Source organism: Peromyscus leucopus, chromosome 20 (assembly GCF_004664715.2).
Source record: "Peromyscus leucopus breed LL Stock chromosome 20, UCI_PerLeu_2.1, whole genome shotgun sequence".
NCBI classification, from domain to species: Eukaryota; Metazoa; Chordata; class Mammalia; order Rodentia; family Cricetidae; genus Peromyscus; species Peromyscus leucopus.
Window position 1 is genome coordinate 64,742,241 of NC_051080.1, and position 17,334 is coordinate 64,759,574.

The 17,334-nt window shown below is 44.1% G+C and overlaps 1 protein-coding gene across 2 annotated transcripts in view; it reads left to right on the forward strand.

Annotated features, from left to right (window-relative positions):
• The window catches only part of Fer1l6 (fer-1 like family member 6), a 122,429-nt gene that overhangs the window by 20,278 nt on the left and 84,817 nt on the right, over positions 1 to 17,334 (forward strand). For both annotated transcript variants that reach the window (XM_037197798.1, XM_028871879.2), the window contains exons 10-14: positions 1,783 to 2,135; positions 7,284 to 7,392; positions 9,480 to 9,663; positions 13,331 to 13,451; positions 15,055 to 15,155. In XM_037197798.1, the coding sequence (XP_037053693.1) occupies positions 1,783 to 2,135; positions 7,284 to 7,392; positions 9,480 to 9,663; positions 13,331 to 13,451; positions 15,055 to 15,155 (868 nt within the window). The remainder of the gene's footprint in view (positions 1 to 1,782; positions 2,136 to 7,283; positions 7,393 to 9,479; positions 9,664 to 13,330; positions 13,452 to 15,054; positions 15,156 to 17,334) is intronic.

Below are 17,334 nucleotides of genomic sequence, written 5' to 3' on the forward strand. Positions count from 1 at the left end.
TCACAAATATATACAATTAAATGGTCAAATACAAACACACATATATGTATATGTTAAACAGATCTAATCATATGTCATGTAGAGATGACATTAGCTTTATTTTCTCTTAACTAGATGAGTATTTTCCAAGAGCAGAGACTTGTGTATTTCTGTATTTTTATGTCCTTCACAGATTGGCTTTACAGAAAGCCCTCAATGAATTATGTTGTCTGTTTCTTGATATTGCAGCAGCACTTACCACTTTGTATATAAAAACACACACACACACACACACACACACACACACTCATCCATCTACACTTTCTCAACTAGATGTTAACATGTTTTATTCACAGCATTTTAGGAGCCTCTTGATGGTTTTCAGAAAGATATATGTTTATGTTTTAGAAGTAGACACCAGAGAACCATAAAATCTTTCTATCCTTTTTAACAATAATATTGCGGCATCTTTAAGTTTACTCAAAGGAGAACAGAATCTGAAGAATAGAATCTAGTCTAGAGAAGTCAAGGTGGAAGAAAAGAGACATTTATGGGTGTGTGTGTGTGTGTGTGTGTGTGTGTGTGTGTGTGTGTGTAAACATTTACTTAGCAACTGTGGGCAAATTGATAAAGAAATGATGACTCCCTCTTTATTCATAATAGTAGGGCATGTCCCAAGGGTCCATATGAAACACTTGATAGATACTATCCTGTTAATCTTGATAGATGAGGTAGGCACTATTAGCTTTTCCTCCAGATGAAGAAACTGAGGCACAAGGAAGTGAAGAATTTTGCCCAATCTCACACAGCTGCAAAGTCCCAAAGCTGGGATTTGAACCCACCCAGTTGAGTCTTCAGAAACATGTTGTTTTGCCTTTCACAAAGGAGCATGCGAGAATTGAAGGTGTAGGTCAATGGTAAGAGCACTTGCCTACAAGGTGAAAGGTCTTGGGTTTGATTCCAAGTGCTGAAAAATCAAGGGACATTGTGTTCACATATGTTCTCATAGATAGCATACATTTTCTCAGATGGTCTATATTAAGAAGAGAAACCCCTTATGACAGGAATAAGTTAAAATCACCAGGTCTTTTCAGTTCAATGTTTAGGAACTATTTTAGAACATTCATTTCTCACTGTCTCTACCACCCTACTCTACTAGTCCAAGCTACAGTGCCCTTAGCTTTCATGATGAAATGGTTCCCAAAGCAGTTTGCCCATAGCCGTTCTTGCAGGCCTTCATTCACATGGTAGCTACAATGGTCTTAAGAGACACGATTACATCCTCAATTTGGTGAGAATCCCTTTAACATATTCTTAAGGATACTAAGATAGTGAGAAAAATCCGTAACAAGGCCTTAAGACCTCTCACCTGTCCAAACTCAGCTCACATACTCTTCTCCGTGCTCTTTCCAGCCGGTTCACGACCTCTTCACCCCGTTCCTCCATGGTTCATCAACCTATCACTTGTTCTTGCAACACCACGCATATACAATGTTTATAATGTAGATATTAATGTAAACATCTAGTGTGTTGCCTAGCTCATGTTAGGAATAAATAAACATTTGATGACTGAATGGTGGGAAATGGGTGTACAGTGCCCTTTGTAATGTCACAAGGGTGAAAAGTGTAAATGTGTAAAAGAAAGACTAGATGGAAACTGAGCAAAATATCGTCTTTGGAGGGGATGCCTTTTCAATATTTTCTTTTGTCTGTATATTGTGTATTTTTACATGCAACTTCTATAAACCAAACGTGGTAAAGGTGGAAGTTCATTAAGATCCCTAACACTTGGGTTTCCCCCAGGCTTTCTTCCCACCTTTGGACCTGCCTGGATTAACCTGTACGGCTCCCCCAGGAACCAGAGTCTCATGGATGACTACCAGGAGTTGAATGAGGGCTTTGGGGAAGGCGTGGCCTTCAGGGGCCGGATCTTGGTGGAAATTGCTGTGGAAATCCTCTCCGGGGGCGCCCAGGAGTCTAAGTTCTCCAAAGCTCTGAAGGAGCTGAAGCTGTCTTCCAAAGACAAAGACTCCAAATCTTCTAAAGGCTCAAGCAAGGACAAGGCTGACAAAACCGAGGAAGGCAGAGCCCAGCAGGCAGCTGACAAGACCAACTCCATGGAGGTGGAGGTGGAATCTTTCACAGCCCCCCCAGAGGTAGGTGTGAGCACAGCTTCTCTGGGCCTGACGGTAGGGGAGCCCAGGGCAGAGGGAGACAGCGCTGGCCATGGCTCCAGAAGACCTTTTCCTATACAGGTCTCAGCTTCCTGGCAGAATTATGCTGGCCTAGTGCTGAGTCCTGGGGTATGCCCTCTGTCCTTGCAAGCAGTGTGGCCATATGCTCATGCTAGACTTCTTCAGAACCTCTCAAGTGTGGATCTCATGGGAACTCAAAGGAGACATAAAAGTGGTCGGAGACCTTGATGGGAGAGGGTGGTTTGATGGATGAGGAAACTCTGCTGTTGAGTTTTGTTTGGCTGCATTACGTTGGAGTATTTTTTGGATGTGGGACCATATAGGAAGAGGAAAGAAAGGAGAGAAGAACAGGCAACAAGCTGGGGGATGAGAACGTGAGAAACCTCATAAACCCAGGATGAAGTCACAGCCCCGCAGAACACCCATCCTCAGTGAGTTCCCACCATTAAAACATCAGCATTGCCCCAGCCCAACGCTGTAGTATGGGCAAGAGACTGGGGTGTCAAGACGAGCATCAACTGGGACTGTCCTCTCACTTTTTATCCTAATTGTATGGTTTGTAGTCAAACAAGTGGATGAGTTCTGCATGTCAGCAGCAGCAGAGGAGGGTTGATTCCAGAAGAGCCTGGCTAATTCTGCCTCTGGGAATGTCTCTCAGGTCAACATAAGGGAGATGATAACTGCTTGCCCAGAGTTGTCTGTTCCTAGGGAAGCTGGGAAGATCTCAGGCCTGCAGTATGAGAATCATCCTTACCTTGCAAGAACTATTTATTTTTCCAACTGGGATCCTAAGAAACCACCGGGGAGAACTCAGAGCAGGGGTTGGAAACCCTGGCATTAGTTTTACTCATGGCTCTAAAACTACACTGCCCTAGGTTCCCGTTTATTCTTCAGCTAAATGAGGTCTTATAGGTCACTCTGTCATAGACAACTTCTGGGGGCTGACGAGAAAGTGTATATAAATTGTCATCAGATCTTTTAGCATGCACATGGTTAAGCTTGCAATGTCTTTATAGCCGCTACCCACAGCTTGCTCCCTCCACCAAGGAGCGGCTATTTAGAGCTCGTTGCCTGCTGTTTGTGTCTTGGCTTTTTCCACACCTCTCCTTGAATGCTCATCTGGGAAACGTTCTCTAGAAATGTGTATCATCAGTTTGTTGGGGTTGGAACTGGCATGGTCTGCATGGGGCAGTGAGCGTATGCACGCGCACGCTGTGTGTGTGTGTGTGTGTGTGTGTGTGTGTGTGTGTGTGTGTGTAAACTTGACTTTGCATGTGGTGGGTAGCTTGTGTGATGTGTTGTGGTCACTCAAGCATATATGTCCTACATCTGCCTGTCTGGTAGCCATTCTTGCTGTGAGCCACGTTGGATAGAGATATCCAAGAAGAAAGAAGCTATGAGGAGATATAGAGAAGGCTACTGGGCTATTGTGCAGAAGGAGGTAGACACAGGATAATCCTGGTGCTTCTATGTCTCCACCCCCTTCTCGTCTTGGTGTCTTGGTGGTGGTAGTTTCTTTGTCAGACTCATTAGCCATCTGTTGTTGCACAAAGCTTAGTGGCTTGACATCCAATGCTTATTGGGAATACCTTACTACAAGGGTTCTGGTCCCAACGTTCCTTGGAAGAAAGTTTCATTAAGATCTTGGTAGAAGCTATGATCCTTTGAAGGTGTCACAGGACTGGAAGACCCATCTCAAGATGGCTGCATGACACTCAGGAGGCCTTGGCACCTTGGTAGCTAATGGCATGAGAATGCAATTCCTTACTATAGGGAGCCTCCCATAAATTCTGAGTATTGTTACAGCATGGCAGTTCATTTCCTTCCTCCTAGAGTGGTGATATAAGAGGGAGCAAGGCCATGATCAAGCCATAATGTCACAGACTGACATTTCTGCTGCATTTCTTCTTCTTGCCACGAACAAATCATTTTATCTGGCCTTTATGCAGAACTCCGGAATAGAGTTAGGGGGAAATTAGCTAAGATTTTGTGGACACATTTTAAAGCTGCTACCCAGGGCCTCTATGTTTCCCGCAGCCTGAGAAGATCAACCTGTCCCCATCAATCCTTTCTTGCTGTGTCTTTTTTCCTTTTCAGCTTCCCAGGGTCACAGGGCCCCAGGGTCACAGGCTGCAGCATCCTCACTGCACATCTGGACACCAAGAGACCCTCTGATGTTGCCTTTTCCTAGCGTCCCTCATTACTTATGGAAGCTTCTCTCTCCTCTGCCTCGCTCTCACAGACCGTAGCCAGCCTGGGAATGTGACCGTTTCTAAACTCTGTGAATGCTGATTGAACAGCTTCATAAAAAGCATCCTGCTCAACATGAGCAAGAGTAAATCCAGAGCCTAACTCCACAGAGCTTATGATGTAAACGGGGAGAGGACTCATGCAAAATGCATCCAACAGGAAGCAGGAAGTGATGAGTGCATTCGGAACTATAAATTGCTGTCATTTATGGGGTTAGAAAGTGTTGTTGTTTGGTTTAACTCTTTTGAGGGGCCTGCCACCCAGCTCTCAAATAAGTCACACATAGAGGCTTATTCTTAATTATAAATGCCTGGCCTTAGCTTGGCTTGTTTCTTGCCAGCTTTCCTTAACCTAAATAATCCCATTTATCTTTAGCCTTGGGGCTTTTATCTTTCTCTATTCTTGTATACCTCTCTTTGTTTCTTACTCCATGGCTTGCTGTGTGGCTGTGTGGCTGGCCTCCTCCTTCTCTGGTTACTTCTTCTCTCATTCCTCCCCCTTCTTCTCCCCCCTTCTGAATATTCTATCTGACTGCCAGCCCCACCTATCCTTTCTCCTGCCTCACCATTGGCTGTTCTGCTCTTTATTAGGCCATCAGATGTTTTCGACAGGCACAGTAACATAGCTTCACAGAGTTAAACAAATGCAACATAAACAAAAGTAACACATCTTAAAATACTATGCCCCAACTAGAAAGCTCAGTGATTAAAATTTTAGGCCTCTGAGTAAGACAGCTGGATTTAAATTGTGTCAGTACAGTGCGGTGGTCACCCTCTGGGCCACCACTGGTGACATGCTCACCTCTGTTTGTCTCTTTGGGCAGAGGATGTAACCTCTTTCCTAGCTGCTTTTCTCTTTTCTGTGAGAAAACAACTGACTAAAACCAACTTCAAATGGGTTTTATGGCTCACAGTTTGAAGATACAGCCCACCATGGTCAGGACACCATGGCTTGGGAGCCTGAGGCGGCCGGTCACACTGCATCCACAGTCAGGAAGCAGAGAGAGATGAATGCTGGTGTGCAACTCACTTTGTGAGCTCAGTGAACATTATGTATCATCTTTTCTCCAGTTTAAGGCATGCTTCCGGAAGAGAGGGCCCTTTAAATTGGAGCTTGAAGAACGTGGAGAATTAGAAGATAATTCGAACTATTGAACTACTTATTGTAGTTACTGTTTGTAGGGTTTATATGTCTGCTTTTTACCAAGTGTTCCAGGCTCTGTTGGGATACTTTTGTCACAAACAAAGAAAGCAACAGCCCGAAAATGGATGCCACTTGCCCAATTGGCTGGTTGGCTGTGACATCTGCCATCCTGGAGGTCACATGGTCTGCTTTTCCTCTAGTCTCTGTGGTTTTCACCCTCCTCCCAGAGAGTAAACTCAGCCCCTGGACTCCACGATAAGAGGCTGGTAGATGGACAGACAGTGACTAAGCTCCAGCACTGTGTCCCACCCTGCCCTGTGGTTCTGGTCAATAGAAACATTTCCTGGATTCCAGTGCTATGGGAAAGGTCACCTCTTACCTAATTACCGTAAATCCTTTGTTCCCTGAGGGGCCTGGTTCAGGACTCTTATTCAATGGAACCCTACATCTGTGAAGCCACAGTTCTTTAGTTTCCTTAGCTCTGTCTTTCTGTTCTTTCCATGGAGTTTAGTAAACCAGCTGCAAGGCTAGGGAACCCATCTGTATGTCTTCACTTTACTTAGAATCTTTACTCAGAAATGTGATGCTGGGTCACTGTGCCTCAGTGACATCTGTTGCCCAAGTTGTCTATACATTCCACATTAGGAAGAGCTACTTGCAAAGAATCGAATATTACCTCATAGTGCAGTGGTTCTCAACCTTCCTAAGGCTGCAACTCTTTAATACAGTTCTCATGCTGTGGTGACCCCCAACTATAAAATTATTTTCATTGCTACTTCATTGCTATAGTATGAATCATAATGTAAATATTTTTGGAACTGGAGGTTTGCCAAAGGGGTTGTGACCCACAGGTTGAGAACCAATGCATAATGGTTCCTGCCTTATGGCCTGGCATAATCCAGTCTTCCAGACCATCTGTGGGCTCCTTGACCAAAAAGACATGGTGAATACCAGGTCTCATACCTTAGGTGACTTTAACTTGCTGGGGGGCTTGGAAGCCCCTTAAATTTTCTGAGCTTTATTTTATAATGGTAGAGGTTGGAGTAGGTAACTCTAATGTCCTTTTCAATATAAAAGCATTTGTGATTCACATACAAGTGATTCACATCCTTGCAACAGCATTTAGTGTGTATGGCACCTCAGAAACACAGGATCAATTGGTACATCTGCCTATGTGTTACTCTTCACTCTTTTTATCTGAGTTTCCTAATTATTTGAGGAAGTAAACTTTGACTATGGGTCTGCACAAGGCCACAGGTTAGCACATGCTAAGCTCAAAGAACCCAGAGTCTGTGATCAGAATGCCTGGGAAAGTTACTCAACAACACAAGCTTCCATTCCTTCAGTTTCCTTTTCTGTAAAATGGGAATGGTCCGAGTTCCCAGCTCCTAAAGTTGTTATAAGGAACAAATAATAAATGTATATGAGCACCCCCAAACAGTTATGTTGACATGCAAGCACCCCAAACAGTTATGTTGACGTGCAAGCACCCCAAACAGTTATGTTGACGTGCAAGCACCCCAAACAGTTATGTTGACTGTATGGGGTTATGGCCACGATTGCTGCCGGTCTGCTCAGTGGCAAGACGTGACTTTTCCAGCTGTAACGGAGACTCGGGTGTCTCTGAATTACATTAGACCAAACGAGTTTCACTAACTTGGCTTTCTAGTGAGAAAAGGAAGCCAGCTCTGTCTAGCATTTTTTCTCTCTCTGTAGATTACACCAGAAAAATATGAGGAGTTTTTACTCTTTGGAGCCTTTTTTGAAGCTACCATGATCGACCGGAAGATCGGAGACAAGCCCATCAGCTTTGAAGTTTCTATTGGTAAGGGCAGACACATGCAGTGTTTGGGGCAAGTTTATTTCTTGAATAAATGGATTAATGCCTTATGTGAAGGTGTGATTATGATGTGGTGGAGATGGCAGGTGGCACCTCAACAGGAAATGATAGTTCCTTATCTACCCAATGTCACATAAAGAGTAGATTTATTCCTACAGATCTAGTTGCTGTTTGTCTGTCTGTTTAACAGTAATCACTATAGGTTTGGGTTCAGGGACTTGGATTACTAATTTTGGTTCTATTATTTTGGGCTGACTTAATTTTTCTGGGTCTTGTTTCCCTCGTGTATAAAATGGGAAAGATAGCAACTCCTGACAGAACGGGAAGGTTTGATGAACTGATACGAAGCATCGGACATTCAGTAGCTGCTATGGCTATAATTCCCTGCCGTCTCCCTCGGCTAAGGAGCAGCTCAGCTAAGAGGACGCATTCCAGCCGAGAAGAGCAGATTCACGTTCAGGCAGTTCTGGCAACAGGGCAGAAGGAAGTAGAGGGGGGATTCAGTCCTTCTGAGCCACACAGCTGGAGAGCTGGCACAGAACCCCGCGTCTGCATGTCCACAGGGTGCAGATGTCCGTCAGAACTGTGAAAGTTAGCTCTGACAGCAGAGGCTTTGTCTGTTCTTCCCTTTTATTGATTTATTGAAAATAGATTTCTTTCTCACATAGTTTATCCTGGTCATGATCTTCTCTCCTCCCTCTCCTCCCAGTTTCCCAGCTTCTTCTCCCATCTGGATCCACCCTCTTTCTGTCTCTCATTAGAAAACAAACAGGCTTCTAAGGGGTTAATAATGTAATATAGTATAATATGATATGTGGTATGATAAAACAAAAATGAACACATCAGAATTGGTCCAAACAAACAGAAGGAAAAGAGCCCAAAAGAAGACACAAAGAAACAGAGACCCATCCATTCTCACACTCAAGAATCCCTAAAAACACGAAACTGAAAAAAAAAAAAAACCCACGAAACTGTAAGTCATTATATATACACAAAGGACCTGTAGAGCAAAAAGAGAGAAAAAAAGTATATAAATAAAAAAATAGTGAGGTAAAATTAAAAAAAGAGAGAGAAAAGAAAAAAAGGACAAGTCCTGACCTGACACTATGGAGATGAAGAAGCTCCAGTCACGCTGTTGAGTTCACTTTCTGTCAGCTCTCTGCTGCTTGGGCATGCGGTACCCTTAAGAATAGTTTGCTTCCCCACGAAGACTTCCTTGGAGGAAATGAAATTTTCATGTCAAAATGGCTATCAATTTGAGATTGCTTCTTTCTTAGTAGTGGGGGCCTGTGTCCACTTCTTTCAGTTCTAGGACCCCCAACTGGAGCAGACCTGCACAGTCCCCGTGAATGCTGGAGAGACCTAATCTTATATGAAGATGTGCACAGCACAAAACCTACCCTATTTGAAATCCTCCCCCCAACCACCATTCTGTCATTCAATACCAACTCACTCTTACTTTTTAAAACATGATGCTGCCTTTTGGATACTCAGACAAAAAGTCTTTTCTTGGAGAAGAAACAGTTTTGAGAAGGTTCCCAATATTTTGAGTGAAAAAAACTTGATTACAAAATAACACATCCACAGTGATAGTTAATCAAGTCTCCGTGATGAGTTTTGGTAGGATAGACACACTAAGACGTTCAAAGTGCCAATAGCCCAGAGAGCAAAGGCACTTGGTGCTAAGCCTGGTGGGCAGCTGGACGGAGAGAACCCAATTCCTGCATCTTGTCCTCTGACCTCCACACTTGCTCATGAGTGTATGTACATACACAAAATAATGTAACAAAATTACGATAGATAAAAATAACATGGCTATAAAAAACTTAAAATCTCCAGTGGACTTCCTTTTTCTCAACTGTCTTTCTTAATTTGTACTTTGTGTAGCTTTGACAAAGAAGAAAATGAGACTTATTGACTTTGTCAATTGAGTTTTCTGGTTCTCCATCATTAGCTCTTTTTGCCTTTATCCTGAATCTTATTTGCTGGTTGGGAGAGGGCCTGGGTACGCCAAGCTGACGGGTCCCACTTGCTGACACCCAGCCCCTCCCCACTTGCTGTCGTTTCTGAAGGTAACTTTGGGAACCTGATCGATGGAGGGTCTCATCATGGGAGTAAGAAGAAATCGGCTGAGCTGGTGGAAGAGGATGTCCTTCCTCTGTTGCCTGAAGGAGAAAGAGACGTGGCCCACGACAGTGTCATTTCCATGGCCTCTACCACACACCCGGAGAAGCCTCTGGTGACAGAAGGGAACAGGTAGGAGGAAACAGGACAAGTGAGGGCAAAGTTTCTACTGGGTGAGAATTTTGCCAGTTCCCGGGACTGTTTCATTCAGCTTTTCAGTAAAATAAGAAACACAAGTTTTATCTCAGTGCCGGGAAGAAGTTGGGAACAGGTGAAACATGATAACTATTAAACCCGCAGCCCTCCATGACACACCCAGGGAATCCATCTAAAGGCAGAGCAGCCATGATGGTTACCATACACAAAGTTCCCTTTACTCTTAACTCAGAAGCATGGTAAGCTAGGGAGAGGATTTTAAGGTTCCGCCCAAACCCCAGGTGATGATTATCCTTCTTGTCAGGGCACCACCAAGTAACTCGACTTGGTGGGATTATTGAATGTGTAATTTCTGACCTTAAGTTTGCCACAATAATTGAGAAACTAAAGAATGATGGTGAGGCACTCGAAATGACCATCTTGGAAAACAGCCAGGCATCCATACTCACCCTCACAACTCTTTAATTCATGCAAATGTTCAGCCAATCATACCAGGAAAATTACAGAGTTGGTTTGAAGAAAGCCTCATCAAGCAATGCTTGGGAGATTCATGAGAAGAAAAAAAATCAGGCATGTAAGAGTATTGTCTGGCCTAGTCTTGGGCTATATTCGTGAGTAGTCGCTAATGTCATGGATTCTCATGGTAGCACATTGCTGTCCTCAACTGACCTGTGAGGAGACTGGAATCTAGAGATGTAGCACAATGACATCAAGGCCATGCTGCTGCTTTTCAGCCCTCTGCTCTTTTCAGCCTGGACACTTCCCCTAGGAACCGACTTTCCAGTCTGTTTCCTCAGACGGTCCTGTTCCTAAAAGGCCGATGAGATGCCCCCATTTGGATGGTTTATACACTGCTCCCCAGACTTTTTTTTCCCCATCTTTCTTTTCCCATCTCTAGACAGATCCCTCTACTCAGAGTCTTCCAACCCACAGTCGGTTGTTTTTCTTTTCCACATTTTAAAGATCTATTTTATTAAATTACGTGCCTGTGTGTGTCTGTGTGTGGGTGTGTGTACGTGTGAGTGCAGGTGCTTGCTGAGTCCAGAATATGGTATCTGTTCCCCTGGATCCAGAGTGAAGGTTGTGAGGGTCTCCGTAAGAGCAGTACACCCACTTAACTGAGACATTGCTCTAGCCCCCAGCTCTGCTTTGCCTGTATGTCCAAGGCCAGTAAATGACAAGCTCTGATCAGTACAAATCCTAAGGTTCTTTGTGTCCTTAATTCTGGCCATGTATTGGTCATTGCTGTGAAAAAAAAATACCTGTCAAAAGTAACTGAAGCAGAAGTTTACTTTGTCTTGTATTTCATGGAGATACAGTCCACCATGATGAAGAAGGATTGACTACTGCTGGTCACATTATGTTTACTATCAGGAAGTAGAGAGTGGACAGGAAGTGCGGCCAGGAAATACATCCGGTGATAACTTCCTCCAGTGAGGTTCCACCTCCTAAAAGGTCTCTAACCTTCTAAAACAGCACAGCATCTGGTGAGCATCAAGTGCTCAAACACACACACACACACACACACACACACACACACACATGCACAGACACATACACACACATGCACACACAGAGACAGACACACACACAGAGACAGAGACACACACACAGAGACACACACACATATACATACAGAGAGACAGAGATGGAGACAGACAGAGATAGATACACACACACAGACGATGGGACAGACAGACACACACACACAGAGACAAACACACAGACAGACAGACACAGAGACAGAAAAACACACAGACACACACACACAGACAGATTGACAGATAGACACATACACACACACAGAGACAGGCAGACAGACAGACAGACACACACACCTACCTGGCTTGGGTGGGTCATTCCCCCAGGCACCCCTTTCATCCAGCTGTTCAATGTTCCTGGAAGATACCCAGCTGTACACTGTTCTTTGCTGCTCCCTGGTTTTGAACACTCTGCCTGGCAATAAGCCCACACCTTGGCTCTTGGCTTCCCTTGTCCTTCAGGATCCTTTTCCCCCTGCCTCCCATCCCCTGCCACCACCACACCACCACCACCCCCGTGCCCACCAAGAACCTCTTTGACTTACTTTTCTGAATGAGCACCTGCTGGTTTATTTATTTTTTACAGAGTAGACCAGGGGGCCCTTTGCTAATTTTGTCATCCTTCCCGAGAAATTTAGGTTGGAGAGCTAAAAAAAGAACATCCGATCTTCCAGGCTAAAGAGCTTTTGTTAGAAAGGAAAACATGGCCCCCCTCCTCTCCCCTCCCCTTTCCTCTTCCCTTCTCTCCTCCATGGTGCTTTCCTTCCCTCTATCTCACCTCCCTCCCTCCCCTCTGCCACCCCATCCCTCTCCCTTCCTTCTCCTCCCCTCCTTTCTCCCTCCTCTCTCTTCTTATGGCTCCTTTCTCTTCTCTCTGCTCTCCTTCGTTTATGCCTCTGTCTACCCCATCTCTGCCCCTTTCTCTCCAAACCACCATAAATACATTTCTCTAAACAATGTCCACATTCTCCAAAGTCAGCACCATGCCCATCCCAAGCATTTGCTCCTGCCTCCCATCCATACTTCTCTTTAGGGTCTCGTATGCTTGTGAGAAAATTACAGGGGGGCTTGGAAAAAACTGACCATTAAAACAGTTGTCTTTAGCCAGGGAACTTCACCGGTTGGAAGGTCTATGCCTCTTCCGCCTGCCCTGCCTCCACACTCACCCAACCTCCCCCCCACCCCCACTCCCCACCCCCGCCGCCACCGCCTTGGGAACCAAATCTACACATTAGTTCTGTCTTTTCTGACTTCCATTTCATTCTGTTAATGACCTTTTCCTATCAACATTAAGGAATATTTATTCCTCTGCCACCGTTAGGCAATCCTTGGGGCTCCATATCTTTGCTGGTTGGCTATGCATCTTATCCCTTCCTAGCCAAGCAAGTCACCTACATTATTGATACCGGGGCCTGGTAACAATTAGTATGAGATAGATGGATGGATGGATGGATGGATGGATGGATGGATGGATGGATAAATGAATGAAAGAATGATGCTAAGCTACTGAGTACCAGTTTAGATTGGGTTGTATGAGTTTATCCCCATTAGTAACATGATTTACTTTTCTCCAGAAATTTCATTCCTATCAATAAAATCAATACAATGTGCTCAGAATATACATTTTTTTTAAAACTAACATTGCTCTTTTCCTTTATCAATTTAAGCCTTCTTTGAGGAAAGTTTGCCCAACATACTCTACACACTGGTGATAACTTCTAAGCTTTACTCTATGTCCATGAGTAACTTCTTTTGTGTGTTTGGCTTGATTTTGAGAGTTTCATGTAGCCTAGGCTGTGCTTGAACTCACTGTGTTGCTGAGGATGGTTTTGAACTATCCTTCCTCCTGCCTCCACGTTCCAAGTGCTGGGTTCAGATGTGCATCACACTGGTCTGGGAGTAACTCTTGATGCCTTTCATGGTAGCTACATAACCCACCATTCACTGATCACAGGTCTCCAATTATAGTCTAAGGATGGCATTAGTAGTTACGTCTCCACCCTTCTGCACCCCTACAGAACACATAAAACATAAGCAAACGCCTGGGGTTGCTTGAAAACCACTGATTCCAGCTGACTTCCACACCTAATGTGCCTTTACAGAAATTACAACTACTTGCCTTTTGGTGCCAAGAAACCCTGTGTCTCCTTCATCAGTTCCTGGGGAGACCAGACATTCAGACTGCACTGGTCCAACATGCTGGGGAAAATGGCTGACCTCTTGGTAGGTGGCTTCATTGGCATATTGGGAAGCTAGGATAGAGATATGCTTTTCTCTTCAACCATGACCTTGACCTCAGGTCAAACATCACTGAATTGGGGTTGCTGTATTTCAAGGCTTCAATTGTGGGAACCCAGAGGAATGAGAATGTTTTGCAAAATCCCCAAATTCAAATCAGCCTATCCAAATCAGAACCCCTGCTCTGTCTTTTGCTCTTATAGGACCTAACAAGTGGCTGGATCCACATCTTCCAAAGGCAGGAGGGGAAGATATCTCACAAAGTTGACAAATCCTGGCTTCAAATGGCCCTTTCCTTACTCTCACATTTCTTGCTACCCACAGGTCTCATGGGGAGGGATATCCTCTAATCCTCCACTCACTGTCCACAGCCTCATCAGATGACTCTTGTTTCACCTTCCTGGTCCACTAGAAGCCACACTAAGGAGAGAACGTGTATCTCCCTCCTCTTTGCTTCACAACCCAACTTCTGTAAAGCAAAGTAGTGTCTTCAACTGTGGGATTCTAGGCGTTGGGGAGCTAGACTCTGAAAATAGCCGGAGAAGCCTAGACTAGGCTCACACAATGTGGAGGCCACAAGCTTTGCAAGATGGGTCTTATTTATTCTTCAGGCAGAATAGATATAGTTTATTACTAACAGCAATGACAAAACAAACCAGAATATCCCTTGGAGGCTGTGATGGTCTTTAGCACTCTTTTCTAAATCCCTGCTCAGTGTCAATAGCCCTTCATGGCTTCCATGACTAAGTTTATTCCCCTTAGGGCAGTGAGGTAGGTGGTTCCTATTAATTTCCTATTTTATAAATGAGAGACTGTGTATAATGAGACTGATTTACCAGTAAGCAGCAGCCTGAATTTGAACCCAGGTCGCCCAAGCCAGAGCCCCAATCCTTAGACTGCGTATTCCATTGTGATGCCTCTTCTTTGTGTATTGGAGGTTCAGAGAACAGAGCTTGAGTCCTCAGGCACCAGATTTTGGCAGGTGGTAAAAATGCAGCTTTTATAAATTCTAGCAAAGCAGTAGGAATACTGGCATTTCCCTTTAGACCCCATTTTCCTCTGGGATGCTGAGTAGAATCCTGGAATTGAGGCCCAAAGAGAAATGTAAAATTATTAAGTATATCAGCATATAGTCACTGCTACATCCAGTCTACCCTGTTCTCTGCCCCCAAACCTGATATACTCAGAATCGTTTTTCAACGCCAGTAGGGCTACATTACTTTGTAAAATTGACAAATATTGACTTTGAAATTTTTTATAATAATATATGCATTTTAAAATTAGGAAATATTTCTCATGATATTAGGTTTCCCACAATATGGGTGACATAGAATGATGCTTAGTTAGATAGGAATCGATCTGGGACGCAATGGCTCTGAGTAATACAGGAGAGGATGCTCCTCTGGACCTAAGGAAAGGGGGGATCGAAGTAGGAAGGCAGCAGTACTTCCAGGCTAAGTTCAAGAAAGAGGGGGTTCTTCCTGCCTCTCCAAAACTACAGCGACAAAGATAGGCCACTGTTGTTTCTGGAATGTGATGATCGGTGATCTCTACCTGACAAGTCCCACACTCTGTGGTTGGTCTTCAGGAAGAAGGCGTAGAAGAAGTGAGGGAGCTGGTCAAGGTTTCAGAGGAGGCACCGGAAGAGAAGATGAAGACCGTGCTCAGTGACTTCATCAGTCAAAGCAGGTGAGTGACAGTACCAGGCAGCTCAGATGCACTCAGCTTTTAATGACGTTGAGAAATCAGCTGCTCTCACACACATTCGGATGGGCGCTTCACAGTATCGTATCCCTTCCTGATACTTAAGGAACTACAGCGTAAGTCAAGGGGGACAAAGTGAAACTAGACAGACCAACTGCTAAGATTCTTTATGGAACGAGAAAAAGTCCTCATAGCATCAGCACCCAGCAAGACACTTCATGTTCGGTAGATACTCAACAACTCTATGGCAGTTAGGTACATAAGGCTATATATATCAAGTGATGCTTAACTGATCAACTGATTTAAAAACCCAATTAAGGACATTTAATTTAGGTGGCAGGCAATATACTAAGAGACTTTGAAAGCAGGGTATACTGATCTATTACTGAGTAACAGTTGACCCTCAAACCTAGTGGCTTGTCACAGTTTTTCACATCACAGTTTGTGTCTATCAGGAAGTGGGTTTGAGCACAGGACTCCCTGGGTTACTGGGACTAATGTCATCTCTAGGCCTAACTAGGAAGGATCCACTTCCCAAATCACTCATCTGGTTACCTCCAGGATTCATCAGTTCTTCATGGGTAGTTGGGTTGAGGACTTCAGTTCCTTGCTAGCTTTCAGTTTGAGGCCATCCATCCTCAATCCTTTGCTGCACGGGTGTGTCTAAGATGCTCTTATCACGATGAACAGACAGGAAGAGTTGGAGAGGATGTCAGTCAGGTGGAAAACACAGTGGGCCTTGGCCGAAACCTCATCTGATTGCTCTTGACACATCCTCTTTGAATCAAGTCACTATTACAACCTGCAGTAACAGCGGGGGACTCCGTAGCAACACAGATGGTAGGCGGAACTCTCTCCAGGCCTTTAGAGGCAACTTATCCCAAGTGGAAGCAACTTGGGCCATCTCTTAAAATGAACTCAGCCAAGACAAGAAAAATGAGAACTTGCTAAAAATAGAATTACTAAAAAGCGGGCAGAGATTAAATTATATCAGAGGTAAAAAGCAGTAGACAGGTAGTAGATATGCCAGGTAATCTGCTGTGTGTGTTCATTCATGTGTATAGATCTATTCTCATATATATCCACACCCATAGACAAAGAAATAAATGTGTTGTTTTGCTCTCTTTATTTGCTTTCATTTTTCAACACAAAACAATATTAAATACTAGTCCCGCCGTGAGCCAAGTGCCACTTATAATTCCCTTGAAGCATCTTGACAAAGCTTCATCACGCCATCTCTCATCTTGGAAAGTATTGGCACGCAAGTAATAGCTCAATAACTCTTCTACATGAGGGAGTTACTTGAGGATGATAACTAACGATCCTTCTTTTCTTCGAGTTTCTAGTCAGCTGACAAACCATCCATGTGTGTCGATGATTAAAATGGTAGTTTTATAGTTGGTAACTGCAGATCTGAGAGAGCAGGTTGGACTTGAGGTCAGATCAGAATTCCTGCTTCCTGCTCCTTTCTTGGTTGAGCAGTTGGTTTTCCGATGTCTCCTCCACAGCAAGGATGAGCCGTTCATCATGTAGGGGTGATGAGGTCGTGCATAGTCAAAGCAGGCTGGGTCTCATGGAGACTGAATGGAACACATACCTTATCACCCACCCAAATTCTGATACAGAGAAATGTGTTTCCACTGGCCTCTGTGTGATAGGAGAGACCCTAAGGAGGTAACATGTCTACTTGGGCTGATCCATCCTGGAGAATGGGATAGGATTCCCTGTATTTCTAATAAACACAGGAATGCAACAAGATTACGTCTATCCCCAAATATAGTCCTCTTATTCTACGTAAAAAGGAACAAAAAAATGTGGCTTTAATAGTATCCCCAAAGAGAACCTGGCAGGGTTTCCTACAGACACCAGGCAGAGCGCAGGTGTGGGGTCTCTCATCCTATTCTTCTCTTCGTAAGTTTCCTTTGTGGTAGTTTTCACATCTATATTCCATATTCCATAGTTCTATTATGGATATGATATTAAAAGAGACATTTTCAATTTTCTCTACATTCCTACTTTCAGAGAAAAGAGATTAATTTGTCCTCCTGGACTGGGTTTTCCTGCCTTTGCAGACACACATCCTCACACACATACTCATAAAACACTTTGCTTCTTCACAATAATAGCAGATATTTGTCCAACAAGTTGCTTCTACACTCAGCAA